This window comes from Ipomoea triloba, chromosome 6 (genome assembly GCF_003576645.1).
Source record: "Ipomoea triloba cultivar NCNSP0323 chromosome 6, ASM357664v1".
Lineage (NCBI taxonomy): Eukaryota > Viridiplantae > Streptophyta > Magnoliopsida > Solanales > Convolvulaceae > Ipomoea > Ipomoea triloba.
In genome coordinates, this window is record NC_044921.1 from 3,129,919 (window position 1) to 3,149,052 (window position 19,134).

General features: G+C 33.2%; 2 protein-coding genes across 2 annotated transcripts; one reads left to right on the plus strand and one right to left on the minus strand.

Annotated features, from left to right (window-relative positions):
* Positions 1 to 1,626: 1,626 nt before the first annotated feature.
* Positions 1,627 to 2,268, minus strand: LOC116021588 (agamous-like MADS-box protein AGL61). The gene has a single exon (XM_031262020.1). It carries the CDS (start codon positions 2,266 to 2,268, stop codon positions 1,627 to 1,629), a length of 642 nt encoding a protein of 213 aa, XP_031117880.1.
* Positions 2,269 to 15,266: 12,998 nt separating this feature from the next.
* On the plus strand, positions 15,267 to 16,372 carry LOC116023361. Its single transcript, XM_031264358.1, has 4 exons — positions 15,267 to 15,288; positions 15,373 to 15,507; positions 15,619 to 15,739; positions 15,859 to 16,372. The coding sequence occupies exons 1-4, from the start codon at positions 15,267 to 15,269 to the stop codon at positions 16,370 to 16,372; spliced, it is 792 nt and encodes a 263-aa protein (XP_031120218.1).
* The last annotated feature ends 2,762 nt before the right edge of the window (positions 16,373 to 19,134 follow it).

Here is a 19,134-nt window from a genome sequence, read left to right on the forward strand (position 1 = left end):
TATGGCCTATGTCTTGGTTCTAAATTCTTGGCTTTGAGATTCCCTATCTTGTTGTGTATTAAGGTGGCTCCTCCAGTATAGGCTTTTGAGTCTATATTGATGTATGTAATGTTCTTGGTATCTCTCTTGTTATGGGTTTGATTCGAGTGTTTTATGTGAGTGAGTCCTTGACCTTGAATTGAACTATCTTGATTGAGTATGAGTCTTTTGGAATTCTTTTGATGAATTGTTCTATTGAAATATATATATATATATATATATGTGTGTGCGCGCGCGTTGAGTTGGGAAACCTACTTTGTATATCAAATGTATACTTATATATAACTTTACAAGTGAGAGTGGGATCTACTTATCATCCTTTGCTAACTGTTTTAAATGTAATTTCAGGTATGGAGTAGACTCCGGGTTCAAGAGCGCGCTAGTATGACATTAGATCTATTCCTCCTTTGAGCTAGTTTATGTTTTCTGTTGTTAGACTATTGGGCCTGTGAGCCTTTTTTGTTTAGATTATTGGGCATGTGAGCCTTTATTGTTTAGACTATTGGTTTGTAATAAATTAACCTTATGAGTAGTACTGGATCGTGTTTTAAGGATTTAGACTCCGCCTTAGTATTTAGGCTTAGTTGGCCTATATGTGGCATAACACACCTCCTCGTGAGATTTGTTTTGCTTCCGCTTTTATATGATAGTAGTTTATGATTGTTCCAGCTGTTTCTATCTTTTCTACTCTATAGTATTATCCTATAATTTGGGGGGGGGGGAGGGTGTTATATCAAGAAAGCCCAAGAAACACACTAGCAATTTAGAAGTTAAATATGATTGGGCTTCGTATTCACAATGTAATAAGAATTAGGACTTATTATTCCTATTGTAACAATGACTCCAATATGAGACCATCTACGATTCGGCAAATTATTGTGTGGACCATTGTCTACGGAGTGCTATGTGGACCATAACAAAAAAAAATACATTTTTAATGTACTAAAAGTACATTATTTGTGTATTGAATTTACATCATACAAAATAATGTATCTTTAGTACTCAAATAATTTGTTTTTCCTAAATATAATGTACATTTTTAATATACTAAAAGTATATTATTTGTGTACTGAATATACATTATTTGATAGTATGTTCCACATAGTTGGTGCACCATGGTCCACACAATAATAATTGCTAGGATTTTTATAGGGTTATATGTAAAAAATATGTATAGATAGACTCCATACATTGGAGGGGGATAAGCAATTCTGAACAATACAATACATATATATTCTCTCCATATTTTCCGATTTCTTAGATTCTCTTTATTCTAATGGTCGTGTTGGCCATCATATTATTATTATTATTATTATAGTAATACTAGTAATAATAGTAGTAGTAATAGTAATAGTAATAATAATAATACCAACAAATTGGTTTATATTATATTTTTCAGTATAAGTATTACAATAGACTCGACCTGACACATCTCTTTAGGTTCCGTGAAGTGTGACCCTTTATTATATAAAATTATTCCGTCTCATCAATAAAACAAGAACAAATTTGATCCAACGTAACGGTGAATAATAACACGTACACAATGTCATCGACCGATGAAACCAGTCCATCCATCCAATAGCTCGATCAGGAAAATGTAAGATCATATCCAAAGTCATGTAGTGCATGAGTATAGTTAACCATAATCCTCGTCGGTTTTGTCTCCGGATGATCGAATACTGTCTTCCCGTCCATACCCAAAAACGTACAAGTATTGATCTTCTCCGCCTGGGCAGTAACATTCTTCTTCAGCTCTTCCATGGCGTCTCTCACCTGCTGGAGCTCCGGCAACCCAAGCTCGCAAACCGGAGCTTCCCACCAGTGCTGCCTCCGGCTCTCCTTCCTCATCTCATCAAGCGCCTCTCCTCTCTTCCTCTCGATCTCCGATTCCGCCATCATCTGGCTCAGCTGGAGATTCAACTCGCGGACGGTGGCGCTGCGGTGGGCCTCCACCAGCTGGAGGGTGGCGTTGTTGGACGACAAAGGGTGTTGGTTCCCGGAAAGGAAGCGGTCGATGATCAGCTCCACGTTTGGGTGGCCGAAGGAGAAGACTTTTCCGGCCGGCGAAAAGACTATGATGGCCACCTCCACTCCGCACAGGATGCACAACTCGCTGGCTTTCTTGAAAAGCCCAGAACGCCGTTTGGAGAAGGTGACTTGAAGGTGATTCTTCATCTCTATTTTCTCAATCTTGATCTTCTGTCTTCCCAGGCTAGGCCTCTTTGCCATGGCTAAAAACCCTTCAATTTTCTTAACAGAAAAAACTTAAAAAAAATACTATAGTGGAGGATTGAAACGTACAACTCAAACAAGGCATACAATTGACTATTTCACTTGTGTGGAGAGAGGAGAATTTATAGGCTTTGAGACAACTAAGACAAGTCTTGCAACAGTTAAAAGCTGATTTTCCTATTCAATTGATGTTGCCATTAAGTTTGTATAACTTTGGTTATTTTTTATTCCCTAATAACTCTTGAATCTTGATTTACCAACCATGGAAAATATGTTGTCTTAATACTATCTAAAATTATTTCTTCAAAGTATAACGTTCCCGGGCCGGTCTTTTTCTGTTGGTTTAAATTTTTTTATTCCCTAATCCCCTCTCATTCCTAGAGGCACATGAGCTGCTAGGCTATCTCGGAGCTTTTTTCCACAAAGAAGCTCATTTGTCACTTGAGCTACTCATTTGAGTTATAACTGTATATATAATAACAATATGTCAATGCACCCGTAAACATCCATCCCCAACAAGTCATTGCTAGAAATTTTCAATTTTTTATGCTTAGCAATTAATTAGAAATAGGTGATTTTATAGTTGTATCATATAACATGCATATATTCATTTTGGTTTGTGGTTTGGAGATTAATGCTTCCTTTTAGTAACCGTCAACATCATTACATCTATTATATAAAGTTATCTTGGTTTTGCATTGATTTTGTAGGTTACAACTTACATACAATAGCCAGGTTTATTACTCATTAAGTTATCATCTATGATTTAATATTAGTGGCTAATAAATTAATAATGAATAGTGGATAGGAGTAAGCCTTGTACAAAACTGCCTCACTTAATATATAGAATATATCAATTAACCATCATCATATATAACTTCTACTATCTACTATACTAATAAGAGCGAAGGAGAGTTAGGCTTAAAATGGTTAGAAAAAATGGCGGTCAAATTATTTAATCAAATGGATGGTTCAAATGAATTATTTAATCAAATAGATGATTAAGATAATTCAGATTAATATTATTAATAGAGATTACCTAATTTAATCTTACTTTTATGATTATCCGTTAAGTTTTCAATTAAATATTCTCTTCTCCGTTAATATTCCGTTAACTTTTAACTTACCTATTAATTTCTATAAGAAAGGTCTTAGGTTCGAACCTCATCTCAATCAAATTTGACATAATTAAGTTTCTCACTCTATTTACTCTTATTAAATTACTAGTTTTATACGCACATTGCGCGAATGGGTCAATGCCCAATGTTTATATTTAAATAAATATTTGAAAGTATATCAATGCAAGATTATATAGGAGAAGTTTATACATGGGTAATTGAATGTCGAATTTTTTTTATTTAAATATCTAACTCAAAGTATATGAATTCAAGATAATATAGAGAATTCATTATAATTATTATTAAAATAAATGTTTGCAACTTTGTAAAATCGATAGTCTAAATATTTGGTCTAAAAATGATAGTCTAAATAAATACTACTTTTTATTTGAATTTTTCTAAGTGTTCTTAATTCTCTTTTGAGTAACATTGTCATTTTCTTCATCTTTACTATTTGTTCTCTTCCTTTTCGTTGGTAGTGTGTTATTTGCAATTCGGTTATTGTTGGTAGCATAGATGGCAACGTCATGCAATGAGATTATGATATAGGAACTATGGACTTTCCTTTAGGTGTTCTGCTTGGTTCAACCATTATTGTTGAATGAGTTATTGTGGATAAAGAAATCCCTAGTTTAAGAAAAAAGATTAAATAAATTAATAAAAATTTGAAAATTTAAAATATTATATATTCCAAAGATATTAAAAGGTAGTTTCTCGCTTCAATTTGTTGGGTAATGGGTTATTTGAGTACTTTCATTGTCAACAAATCCCCCAAGTAGTTAATATGATTGGTTTCAAACTATTCTTTTTTATTTTTTTCATGGTATTAAAGAAATACATATGTATCATTTTTTTGTGTAACTACTAATTTATTTAATTCAATAAGAGTAAATATAGTGAGAAACTTAATTATGTCAAATTTGATTGAGATGAGGTTCGAACCTAAGATCTTTCTTATAGAAATTAATGGGTAAGTTAAAAGTTAACGGAATATTAACGGAGAAGAGAATATTTAACGGAAAACTTAACGAATAATCATAAAAGTAAGGTTAAATTGGGTAATCTCTATTAATAATATTAATCTGAATTATCTTAACCATTTATTTGATTAAATAATTCATCTGAACCATCCATTTGATTAAATAATTTGACCGCCATTTTTTCTACCCATTTTAGGCCTAACTCTCTTTGGCTCTTATTAGTATAGTAGAAATAAATTAGTAGCTACAACAAAAAATGATACATATGTATTTCTTTAATTTAGAATTATGTGTCTACAATACCTTTATTTGAAAAAATTATTCATTATCAAAAAATTAAATTAAATAAGAGAAATAATTTCATTAGTTATATTGTCTTTATTTTCTCTTATGCAAAGATTCTTTACATTAAAATTTATCAATTGATATTCATTACATTGTCCATTATCTTATTTTTACAATATCTTGTAATTAAATATCAAAGTTATAGAACAAAATAATGTTATATATTTATTTACCAAGTATTTTATTAATACTATGAAAAAAATTTAAAATAATTTGAAGCTAATTATATTAACTACTTGGAGATTGGTTAACAAAGAGAGTACTCAAATAACCCAACAAATTGAAGCGGAATCGCTCTATTTTACTCTTATTGAATTAAATAAATTACTCTTATTGAATTAAATAACTCTTGAATCTTGATTTACCAACCATGGAAAATATGTTGTCTTAATACTATCTAAAATTATTTCTTCAAAGTATAACGTTCCCGGTCTTTCTCTGTTGGTTTAATTTTTTTTATTCCCTAATCCCCTCTCATTCTGAGAGGCACATGAGCTGCTAGGCTATCTCGGAGCTTTTTCCCACAAAGAAACTCATTTGTCATTTGAGCTACCCATTTGAGTTATAACTGTACATATAATAACAATATGTCAATGCACCCGTAAACATCCATCCCCAACAAGTCATTGCTAGAAATTTTCAATTTTTTANTCATTAAGTTATCATCTATGATTTAATATTAGTGGCTAATAAATTAATAATGAATAGTGGATAGGAGTAAGCCTTGTACAAAACTGCCTCACTTAATATATAGAATATATCAATTAACCATCATCATATATAACTTCTACTATCTACTATACTAATAAGAGCGAAGGAGAGTTAGGCTTAAAATGGTTAGAAAAAATGGCGGTCAAATTATTTAATCAAATGGATGGTTCAAATGAATTATTTAATCAAATAGATGATTAAGATAATTCAGATTAATATTATTAATAGAGATTACCTAATTTAATCTTACTTTTATGATTATCCGTTAAGTTTTCAATTAAATATTCTCTTCTCCGTTAATATTCCGTTAACTTTTAACTTACCTATTAATTTCTATAAGAAAGGTCTTAGGTTCGAACCTCATCTCAATCAAATTTGACATAATTAAGTTTCTCACTCTATTTACTCTTATTAAATTACTAGTTTTATACGCACATTGCGCGAATGGGTCAATGCCCAATGTTTATATTTAAATAAATATTTGAAAGTATATCAATGCAAGATTATATAGGAGAAGTTTATACATGGGTAATTGAATGTCGAATTTTTTTTATTTAAATATCTAACTCAAAGTATATGAATTCAAGATAATATAGAGAATTCATTATAATTATTATTAAAATAAATGTTTGCAACTTTGTAAAATCGATAGTCTAAATATTTGGTCTAAAAATGATAGTCTAAATAAATACTACTTTTTATTTGAATTTTTCTAAGTGTTCTTAATTCTCTTTTGAGTAACATTGTCATTTTCTTCATCTTTACTATTTGTTCTCTTCCTTTTCGTTGGTAGTGTGTTATTTGCAATTCGGTTATTGTTGGTAGCATAGATGGCAACGTCATGCAATGAGATTATGATATAGGAACTATGGACTTTCCTTTAGGTGTTCTGCTTGGTTCAACCATTATTGTTGAATGAGTTATTGTGGATAAAGAAATCCCTAGTTTAAGAAAAAAGATTAAATAAATTAATAAAAATTTGAAAATTTAAAATATTATATATTCCAAAGATATTAAAAGGTAGTTTCTCGCTTCAATTTGTTGGGTAATGGGTTATTTGAGTACTTTCATTGTCAACAAATCCCCCAAGTAGTTAATATGATTGGTTTCAAACTATTCTTTTTTATTTTTTTCATGGTATTAAAGAAATACATATGTATCATTTTTTTGTGTAACTACTAATTTATTTAATTCAATAAGAGTAAATATAGTGAGAAACTTAATTATGTCAAATTTGATTGAGATGAGGTTCGAACCTAAGATCTTTCTTATAGAAATTAATGGGTAAGTTAAAAGTTAACGGAATATTAACGGAGAAGAGAATATTTAACGGAAAACTTAACGAATAATCATAAAAGTAAGGTTAAATTGGGTAATCTCTATTAATAATATTAATCTGAATTATCTTAACCATTTATTTGATTAAATAATTCATCTGAACCATCCATTTGATTAAATAATTTGACCGCCATTTTTTCTACCCATTTTAGGCCTAACTCTCTTTGGCTCTTATTAGTATAGTAGAAATAAATTAGTAGCTACAACAAAAAATGATACATATGTATTTCTTTAATTTAGAATTATGTGTCTACAATACCTTTATTTGAAAAAATTATTCATTATCAAAAAATTAAATTAAATAAGAGAAATAATTTCATTAGTTATATTGTCTTTATTTTCTCTTATGCAAAGATTCTTTACATTAAAATTTATCAATTGATATTCATTACATTGTCCATTATCTTATTTTTACAATATCTTGTAATTAAATATCAAAGTTATAGAACAAAATAATGTTATATTGTAATTAAATATCAAAGTTATAGAACAAAATAATGTTATATATTTATTTACCAAGTATTTTATTAATACTATGAAAAAAATTTAAAATAATTTGAAGCTAATTATATTAACTACTTGGAGATTGGTTAACAAAGAGAGTACTCAAATAACCCAACAAATTGAAGCGGAATCGCTCTATTTTACTCTTATTGAATTAAATAAATTACTCTTATTGAATTAAATAACTCTTGAATCTTGATTTACCAACCATGGAAAATATGTTGTCTTAATACTATCTAAAATTATTTCTTCAAAGTATAACGTTCCCGGTCTTTCTCTGTTGGTTTAATTTTTTTTATTCCCTAATCCCCTCTCATTCTGAGAGGCACATGAGCTGCTAGGCTATCTCGGAGCTTTTTCCCACAAAGAAACTCATTTGTCATTTGAGCTACCCATTTGAGTTATAACTGTACATATAATAACAATATGTCAATGCACCCGTAAACATCCATCCCCAACAAGTCATTGCTAGAAATTTTCAATTTTTTATGCTTAGCAATTAATTAGAAATAGGTGATTTTATAGTTGTATCATATAACATGCATATATTCATTTTGGTTTGTGGTTTGGAGATTAATGCTTCCTTTTAGTAACAGTCAACATCATTACATCTATTATATAAAGTTATCTTGGTTTTGCATTGATTTTGTAGGTTACAACTTACATACAATAGCCATGTTTATTACTCATTAAGTTATCATCTATGATTTAATATTAGTGGCTAATAAATTAATAATGAATAGTGGATCGGAGTAAGCCTGGTACAAAAGTGCCTCACTTAATATATAGAATATATCAATTAACCATCATCATATATAACTTACTATTCGTTATACCTGCACCACGGTGCACACAGCAATGTGCACCACGTACGTAAACGACGTCGTTTCGATGTTAGTGGACGCGGACACGAATGACTACAAGGAATTCATTATCTATAATACACATAATCATTATCTAGAATACACAGAACGTTTGCCTAGAATACACATAATGTTTGCCCAGAATACACAGAATATTGACACGAAATACATAGATGTTAGTGGACGCGGACACGAATGACTCCAGTGAATTCATTATCTATAATACACATAATCATTATCTAGAATACACAGAATGTTTGCCTAGAATACACAGAATGTTTGTCCAGAATACACAGAATATTGACACAAAATACACCGTACTCATCCTCTTAACATTCGAATGCACAAACACATCACAACCTATGTTAATAACATGAATACACATAATATTGATACAAAATACACAGAACTCATCCTCTTAAACATTCGAATGCACAAACACATCACAACATGTGTTACTAACATGAATACACAAAACGGTTGCCTCGAATACACAGAATGGTTGCCTAGAATACACAGAATGATTGCCTGGAATACACTGGATATTAACATAAATACAGAGATCGGCCAAAATGGAAAACATGATTTTCAAAAAAACGGACGGTTAGTTTACAATGCTCAAAACGACGTCGTTTACGTACGTGGTGCACATTGTTATGTGCACCCCGGTGCACGGTATAATTTGCCTATAATTAGCATTAAAAATCCACACGTAAAAACTTGAGGAAACGGTGCAAATAAAATTTAATAATTACTATGGTCAATCCAGGTAAAAATAATGTTTTTATCTTCAGAGCATTAAGAAAATAATATTTTCTTAACTCCCCATATCATTGGAAATTTATGAATTAGAAATGCTACTAAAATAAGTCAAAAATAAATACCATGAGACAATTGTATGTTGCCTTCATCCGCGGAATAAATAGAAAATCAAATATTATCCTTACAAGTAGATATATTTTATTGTCAAATACTATCCTTTAATTAAAATAAGTCTCTAGTAGCACCCGGTGTCCCGGTTTACACTCCCACATGGATGATGGGAGTGGGTTCGAGTCTCAGTGGAGACAACTGTTGACTCTTTGTGCTTTAACAGAGTCAGTGGCTAAGGACAGACCTCGGTCGAGGGTAGGTCTTGACGCTAGGCTGAGGCGGGTCCTTAGCATCTTTTTTATTAGTTTTTGTTTGTTGGATTGATTTTTTTTTTGTTTGGTAACCGAGGCAATCGACAAAATTTTAATTCAAACTGTAATGATTTTAAACCCATGTACATATTCGCCAAGAATGCCATGAGTAATTCGTCAATGATTTCTCAATGAAATCCTCTACTCGTTGGGTACCGTAAGGGTGGGACCTCATGGTCCCGTCAGAGTTATAAGCAATAGCGAGCCCCTGGCCAACATTATTAGTTATCTCGCAGCTAAGGGACCACTACATCCGTCGAGCAGGTAGGGCAGGTAAGGTCTGACCTCCCACACATTTAGGGCACGATATATTTTTGTTGATTGAAACCGGGCCCCAACCATGAATTAAAAAATGTATTATATTATTTCTAGTCGATAGGATTAATTTGGGCAGACCATGATCAATAATTATACAAATTCAATTATATTGTGGATCTTTTATTTCTTAACAAATAACTTGTTTTTTACGTTACGTGTGCTCCTTTTCTAACTCCTTGTCTCCTTTATCTACAATATGGTCATACTCCCTCTGCTCGGGTCCCTCACCCTTTTGCCACACATTTTTGTGTCGGCCTTATCGTTCATGTTATTGTTGTTTCCCTGGGCACTTCACAAACTGACTAAGGTATCCCTACTAAATTAATTCATATATCTGTCTCTTCAGAACGTGACACTTGTTAGTGTTGTGGCCAAGCTTTTGGTTGAACCGACAGTATTTGGTTTGGTCTACTTTTGGGAAAACTTACATGCATTTCTCTTGAAATTGCACTATCCCCTTCTCTTCGGCTTGATCCAAGATCACGCTAACTAGATAGATGAGTCAGGTTAAATGGCACATAGGGACCAAACGGGGTCCTCAGGACCGATCCCTACATCCCTTTTTTGAAGATGCCGAGCTTGACACCTGGTTGGTTAGACCCGTTTTCTCAAACTTTCTACCAACCTTGTTTTCATCATTTTCACTTGTTTTCTTATCGGCCTCCTTTGCTTTTGCAAAATGGTTGGCCATATTCATCAACTCATTGTAAAACCGAGGAAGGTGGATGTTCAAGTACTTGTGAAAGTCCACTGACTTAAGTGACTAGATGAACACTAGATTGTTGCTTTCGGATCGAACTACCCATGAAATCCCTTAAACTTTCCCCTCTACTCTACCTTACGGTGTAGAGGCTAGTTTAAGTGCTTCCTGCGTTGAATATTGTTGGAGAAGTATGTTAGGGATTGCTTCCATACAGTAGACTAATGTAGAGTTGGTCCACCAAACCCATCCATCATTTTTGAAAGTGGTAACCGCTCTCTCTCACCCGCCATACTAGTTCCATCTTAGTGCGTCCCTTTACTAGATGACCTTTCAGCCCTTATTTGTGCCCCTAATCTCTCCTGGACCAGTGCCTAATCGTCCAACTGCTCCAAGATGAGCTTAAAGTCGTGGGGTCGAAAAGCTGACCCTCCACTTTGAACACTTTCATCCCTAACTTCTATACGTTGGTCCTGGCCCTCAACCTCTCTCCCTTGGGAATGAGGTCGTCTAACCCTGCACGTGTTCCTCTCTGTTGCTGGGTTTTTTCTCCCGTAGCAGAGACATCACCTCAACTTTGTCTTGGGATGACAGCGGGGGAACTAGATTTTGCTCTCCTACCACCAAGTAGGTCAACGCCATTGTTGCTTGTTGAATGGCATGGAAACTTGTGTGGAGGTCCACAGGCGCAGCTGGTGCCCCAAGCCCTTTCTTCCCTCTGGCACAACTATTGCAGAGTTGGTCACGGGGATCACGTGAGATTGTCGATCAAGCGCCTCCACTACCGTTGCCATTGGGGTTGAGATTGCGTGAACCATGGGTGCTGTTCCATCCAGTTCGTGTCATTGCTTCAAGCTTATTAATGAGAGAGGAAGACGTGTGTGTTAGCCTGCTTGAGAGTTGATCTTAGGCTCTCAATGAATGCACCAATGACAGTTGATGGCATATGGACTACGTGTGACACCCCGTAAAAATATATTCCATAAATTATTTTCCAAGATTATTTTCTAGAATAAAATCTACTTTATATAAAGCCCAAATCTTGATTTAAGAACATTTCCCTAGAATATTTCTAAATCAAAAGCCCAATTCTTTGAACTAGTCCATATATTTATTCTAAGAAATTTAATTCCTAGCATTATGGGTTTTTCCTTGTTCTATATATTTATTTCTTTACTCTTTGAATCATTTAACCCAATTCTTATTCTTGTATAGGTATAATGGTTACGTATTAACCCAAACACATTTCCGCTTATACTAAAATACTTTCTACCCTATTATATACATATGAATGTATATTTATATGAGTATATAAATAGAGTAATATTCTTATCCAAGACCAACACTGTCTCTCTTCCTCTCTTCTTCCTCTTCACGCCACGTTTCTTCTCCCCTATTCAAATATTTGGTCTTCATTTCATCTTAAATATTCTAAGGAAGATTCCTCTTTTATCATTCTTAGAGAAAGATCATGGTAAGATTCTACTTCATCATGCGTTATCTCTTATTAGTTTATAAGCTTTTGAACTCATTTCTTCTTCTTATGGTGGGTTTTGGGACTCTAGAGGAGCAATGCGGTGATGACACACTAGGTTGAGCTCAAGAAGGTCTTTGCTTGAATAGCTAGCTTGAAGAGGTAAATCTCATGTCCATCAAAACCAATTTTCCACTCTATTGTGATGTATCTATCTTTGGTGTTTCTCTGAGCTTATTTTTGTGAATATTCTATGAAATGTGTCTTAATTCTTGATGATATCTTGTGTTGAAAATGTGTCATTTCTTGTATCCTTGAATCCTTGTTGTTAGAGATGTATTCTGCTTTGAGAAAATGAGAATCTAATGTATATTTTGCTCTCTAATGTTGAGGTGGAATTATAAGTTACTGGCCAACAGAGACATATGATAGACATATTTTATACTTTTATTTTATGTACATCTTTATAATATTTTTGCAACAATTATTTACAATTATATAATAATTATTTAATTTTAGAGTTTAATAATTAATTAGTTAAATAAATATTTTATCTAGTTAATAATTTAAGTTTTGAGTTCAACAAGCCTTTAGCCCAATTTCTTGATTTTATTTGATATTATTTGAAGCTTGAGTCCATAACATTATGGCCCAATTCAATTCTTTATTTGTTTAATAAACATGACCCAAAGTATATAACCTAGTCTCATTAAATAAAAGAAATATTATGTTTAGTTTGTTAATTGTTTTCCCTGAGCAGCGTACGTACGAAGGACCGGAGAAGACTTCGTCGGCAACTACAGCACAAATTATGACGGAAAATTTTGACGATGCTACGAACAAAAGTAGGGAATTGGACGGCAAGAATTATTTTCACCATTTTGATTTATTTTTGAGAGGTGCAAATTAATTTTCATATGATTTGTTTTCCTTAATTTAAGAGATTTTTGTTGAAGTTAGAAGTGTATAAATAGGGGTGAGTTCCTGTTGTTGGGGGAATCAGACTATCTACTTTATTTTATATTTTTCTACAGTTTACAATTTTTTTTCTTTTCCTGTTAAGTTTTCTGGTTCATGGCCCTGCGAGGCTAATTCTTAAACTTGGTCAAGATTATGTGAACCCCGGTTCTCTATACTGAGAGACAAAATTCTGTTTTAATTTATCTGCAATGAGTATTTAATATTCTTCTGTATTATTTTCTTAGTTGGTTGTTTCATTTAATGACTAAGAGGCCTGCTAGTTGTTTTTTTTTTTTTTTTGAGTTCTACTGACTCGGTTACAATGTAGTATCTGTTCATAGCTACTTTCTCAACCTACTGAAGGACAACGAGTCAACAGATGCCTCCACTGAGGCTCGAACCCACTCCCTTCCACATGGGAGCGTACACCGGGTGCCTGCTAGTTAATTATTTGATTCAATTCATTGCTAGATTAGAAAGTGATTCTTATAATTGATTTTCTTTTCTAATTAGCAACTATGATTAATTTTATCACGGCTTAGTGTTAATTTAATCATAGGAAGAATATTAATCTAAATTTAACATAACCGCTTGTGTTTATGTTGTTTAGTTTCGTTGGTTTTTCACGTTTTAATGCTGCTATCAAGTTAAATATAAGCGCTTGTCTTGTGTTATTTGATAGTTAGGGGTAATTAATATCGCTTGTGTTTGATTACCTATGACTAAGGAAAAACAGGAATGAATTCCACAATGAATGCTGAAATGCAATTGTCTTGGAGTCGATGAACAGTAATTAAGATCCGGTGGTGAATATTTTCTTAGACCAAGTGTTGAAAATTCATTTGATTTCGTTAGTAAAATTTGGCTTGATTATCATCTTTTCTGTTCTTTTTTATTTAATTATTTATTTTAAACGTTAATTTCATACCAAACCCCTCTTTAATTTGAACTCATGCATTAAACTAGTTACTCCTCGTGGGATCGACCCTTACTCTCACTACTACGTGTTTAAGGTTCTAATTTGGGAGCCTACGACAGCTCGCCAACATACTTGCTACCTGCCAAGTACCTGACAACCAAGCTATTCTGCACAAAATATCATTGACAAACTAGATTGCAAGAGAACACAGGGGAGAGTTGAATCTTCAAATAGTTGGGCCGATTTACAAAATTGGTATGGGAATTGCAGTGAATATGGGTTACATTATCTATCACCAGGTTATCAGCTTTCTGGAAGTGAAAGAGCCAAAGGTCAACCTACCTTATCCCAGTACAATATATGTCCTTAGATCGAGTCTGTACTAGATGATTATATAGTTAAGAACTTCGTTCAAAAGACTCGAAGACATGAACCTGAACCAAGATGGGAGTTGTTTAAAAGGAAGTTCAGAACAGTTATTCAATTACAACAGAATTTGTTCTCATCAGATATAAAAAGAGCTTATCATTCTTTCAAAGGGCTGGTCGAATCAATAGAGAATTATTACAGAACAAGTCTGATAATGCTAAATAGAAAACATGACAAAGAACATCTCTGATTTAAGTTGAAATTCTCTTAAAGGAATTCAGGCAAGTATTTACTCTGATGAAAGGAATGGCATGCTGTTGTTGAGGGGGAGCCAGCCTCAATACAAGAGATTGGAGATCAAAGCTTGACAATTCTTCAAGGAAGGACTCTATGAATCAATGACTATAGAATATCCAAGAAGTTCTCTGTTTGTATTCTACCCAGTTGTTGGTGCAATCTTTAGTATGAATTTAATGAATAGTTGGGCTAATCATAGTGATGCCCCCCCCATATGTAGGAATGTTATTCCGAACTGGGTTAACAAGCTGTTGAGTACTTTTATTGCTTTGAAGTCTTTACGTTTCTCAGTCGTTTGAATGTTGAACTACGAACCGAACTACTCTAAGTATAGTTCACAAAGTACTGTAGAGTCAGATTGACTAGTCGGTCTTTGTGGAACTTAGTCATTATGTTCATTCCACAAAAACTTGACTAGGTGTGTTAATAGGCACAATCACACACACTTTCATGTTCTCCGCTTGGTTTGAAGCAAATAGCAAATACAAAGAAGCAAAGACAGTTAACGTATGCAGAAATGCCAAAAAAATTGTTTGGAAGAAAGATAAAAGAGAATGGCATCCTAGGCAAAGAAATTTAGCAATTAGAAGAATTTTCTATGTGCCTCCCTATAGTGGTGAATTATTTTACCTAAGATGTCTACTAAATTTGGTGCGGGGACCTACTTGCTTTGAAGATATAAAAGTGGTTGATGGAGTGCAACATAATTCTTTTAGAGATGCATGTTATGCACGAGGAATAATTGAGGATAATAAATAATATGTTGATGCCATTCAGGATGCAGCAAAATGGTCATCTGCATATTCTTTGAGGAAATTATTTGTCACTTTATTAACATCAAATGCAATGGCCAAGCCTGAGTTAGTATGAGATGTTGTATGGACTCATCTTGCAGAAAATTCTTAATTCCATGCCATGAGGAATCTGGGAATGACAGGTAATCGTATATACATGCCTTTTTTTTATTTATTATTAGATTAAAATATTATCGCTTACTGTCAATTTTTTCTTATTCATGTAGATTTAGTTCTAACAGAATCACAGAAGAGGAACTATGCTTTGATTGAAATTGAAAAATTATTGAATGGCTGGAACAAATCATTAGTTGATTATCCACCGATGCCTATACTAGATGGTTTTAGTGATCATATTTTGGGTAATCGGTTATTGTTTGAACTAATGGCGTATGATCAAGAAGCTTTAAAAGTAGAACATGAAATTTTGGTTTATAAACTAACTAATGAATAATTTGTTATTTACAATAAAGTGATTGATGATGTTCAAAACAAAAAAGGTGGTTTATTCTTTGTATATGGATATGGTGGAACATGGAAAACTTTTTTATGGAAAACAATGTCAGCTGCTTTAAATGTCAAAAGGATCAAGTGGTATCAGCTGCTTTAAACCGCCAGGTATACAAGTCAAAAGGACAATTTTTATTTTTAAATGTAGCATCAAGTGGTATAGCTTCACTATTGCTACCTGGCGATACGATTACACACTCTAGGTTTGTAATACTGATTTCTGTAAATAAGGATTCAACCTACAATATCAAGCAAGGTACACAACTCGCTGAACTTATTGTTAAAGAAAAGGTAATCATATGGGATGAAGCTCTTATGAGGCCCAAGCATTGTTTTGAGGCCTTGGATAGAACAATGAGAAACATAATGAGATTCTCTAATCATACAAGCTCAAGCCTTACATTTGGGGGAAAAACAGTTGTGCTAGGTGGTGAATTTAGAAAAATAATTCCCGTTATTCCAAAAAGAACAAGACAAGACATAGTACAAGCCAGTATCAATTCTTCTTATTTGTGGAATAGTTGTGAAGTGCTATGTTTAACCAAGGATCTACGATTGCGGAATATTACAACTGAAGAAGAATTAGAGAAGTTAGACAATTTTGCAAAGTGGATTGCTGATTTAGGTGATGGTAAACTTGGTGAAAACAATAACAAGGAGGTGCAATATAATTATTCATTCACAATTCGTATTGCAAAACAAAGGAGAACCCATTAAACAAATTGTTGAAAACACGTTTCCTTCATACAACAGCGGTAACATGGATCCAGAACAACTTCAAAGTAGAGCAATACTGGCACCAACATTAGATGTTGGGGATCATGTGAATGAATACATGAATGGTATGAATCAAGGTTCGTCTAAGACGTATTTGAGTTGTGATTTCGTCTGCAAGTCTGATACTAATGCTAATATCATAGCTGAAGTCCATACTGCGGAATTCCTAAACAGTTTGATGAGTTCAGTTGTACCAAACCATTGTCTATCATTAAAGGTTGAATCTCCAATTATGCTTTTGAGGAATATTGATGGGTGTCGAAACCAACAAATAATAAATACTTACTCTTATGAATTGTAATAGCGATGAGTAAGGTCGTATCCACAGGGACTGGTTAGACTTATCTTTAGCAATAGATTTAATAAATAATAAAATGGGAATAGAAACTTAAAAAGTAACAATAAAATGGAAAATAATATCGAATAGCAAATAATTATCAAGTAAATGTCAATGGCAAATGGTATCCAACCCAAGGAATAATATCAGTTTAATTCTAACAAGACAGATATTGATATGCAAGCCAAACTAACTTTACTCTTTACTAGATTGGTTATGGTTATTAACAAGCTCTAACAACTTGTCTTTCCTTACTTCGTCGGTAATTAAAACAAGCTCTTTAATTACTTCACTAGCTAATAAACAACCCTAAACAAGCTCTTAGGATTTAATTTACTACCAGCATTATCGAATTAGAAAGACTACCAATCCTAGCCAACAAACTCATAAGCTCGGTTCATTTAAGCTAGACTATATATCTTCATAACACAAACTGAAAATCAGTTATAATCAAATTGTGCTATTTGCTACCAACATCAAAACACTTAAACAATTACGGATTCAAGGTTCTGACTAGCAATTTAATAGTAGTTAACTGTTGAACAAGAGTAGTTAAGTGAGATACTTTATTCTCAAGAGAAGAAATGTTCACCTCATTCACTCTTCTAGAAGGTGTGTCCTGTCTGCATCTAAATTTTTGTGAATTGGCAGCCATTATCGATATCAAATCTCTAGCTTCACGAGGAGTTTTGTTCACTATAGCACCTCCACTAGCTGCATCCATCATCTTTCTCTCCATGGGAAGCAATCCCTCATAAAAGTATTGAATGAGGAGCTGTTCAGAAACTCCATGTTGAGGGCAACTTGCACACAGTTGCTTGAAACGTTCCCAGTACTCGTGGAGAGTCTCTGTGTCCCTTTGTTTGATACCACATATTTCCCTTCTAATGCTGGCAGCTCGTGATGCTGGGAAAAACTTTTCAAGAAATAATCTTACCATTTCATCCCATGTGTTTATTGAGCCTGAAGGAAGGTAAAATAACCAGTCCTTTGCTCTATCGGCTAATGAGAATGGGAAAGCACGTAGTTTAATTTGATCTTCCGTCACTCTTTGCAGTTTGAAGCTCGAACACACCACGTGAAACTCTTTTAGGTGCTTATGTGGATCTTCATTTTCAAGACCACGAAATGTTGGGAGTAGTTGAATCAAACCTGACCTTAATTCAAAACCAACCTCTAAGGCAGGATGTTGAATACAAAGGGGTTGTTGATTCAGATTTGGTACAGAAAGCTCCCTTAAAGTTCTTTGTTCTTCAGCCACTACTTGATTTTCGACCATTGTTTGCTCTTTTTCGGAATCACAACAAGATGCAATTGATTCGGTTGTGGTAGTTGATTGAACAGATGTTGAAGAAACCACTTTGTTTTTACGCAATCTAGTCTCCTTCCTTAACTTTTTAGTAGTCTTCTCAATCTCAGGATCGTATTGCAATTGACCCGTACGAGAAGAACGTGGCATAAAAATAAATCTAATTGACACCAATCCCCGGCAACGGGCCAAAAATTTGATGGGTGTCGAAACCAACAAATAATAAATACTTACTCTTATGAATTGTAATAGCGATGAGTAAGGTCGTATCCACAGGGACTGGTTAGACTTATCTTTAGCAATAGATTTAATAAATAATAAAATGGGAATAGAAACTTAAAAAGTAACAATAAAATGGAAAATAATATCGAATAGCAAATAATTATCAAGTAAATGTCAATGGCAAATGGTATCCAACCCAAGGAATAATATCAGTTTAATTCTAACAAGACAGATATTGATATGCAAGCCAAACTAACTTTACTCTTTACTAGATTGGTTATGGTTATTAACAAGCTCTAACAACTTGTCTTTCCTTACTTCGTCGGTAATTAAAACAAGCTCTTTAATTACTTCACTAGCTAATAAACAACCCTAAACAAGCTCTTAGGATTTAATTTACTACCAGCATTATCGAATTAGAAAGACTACCAATCCTAGCCAACAAACTCATAAGCTCGGTTCATTTAAGCTAGACTATATATCTTCATAACACAAACTGAAAATCAGTTATAATCAAATTGTGCTATTTGCTACCAACATCAAAACACTTAAACAATTACGGATTCAAGGTTCTGACTAGCAATTTAATAGTAGTTAACTGTTGAACAATGGGCCCTATTGCAACAATTAATCAAGCAATAATTCATATATATGAATATAACAGAAGATACACAGATAATAAAGCGCAAAGAATAATTTAGGCTAAATAAAGCTTAATGGTCTTGTAGAATCAAACTTCCATAATCCTCGAATTGGAAAATAAGAATTCAGCAGTACATTGTAGAGATGTTTACAAAATAAATACAAATTGATTCTCTGATCAAATTGTTGTCT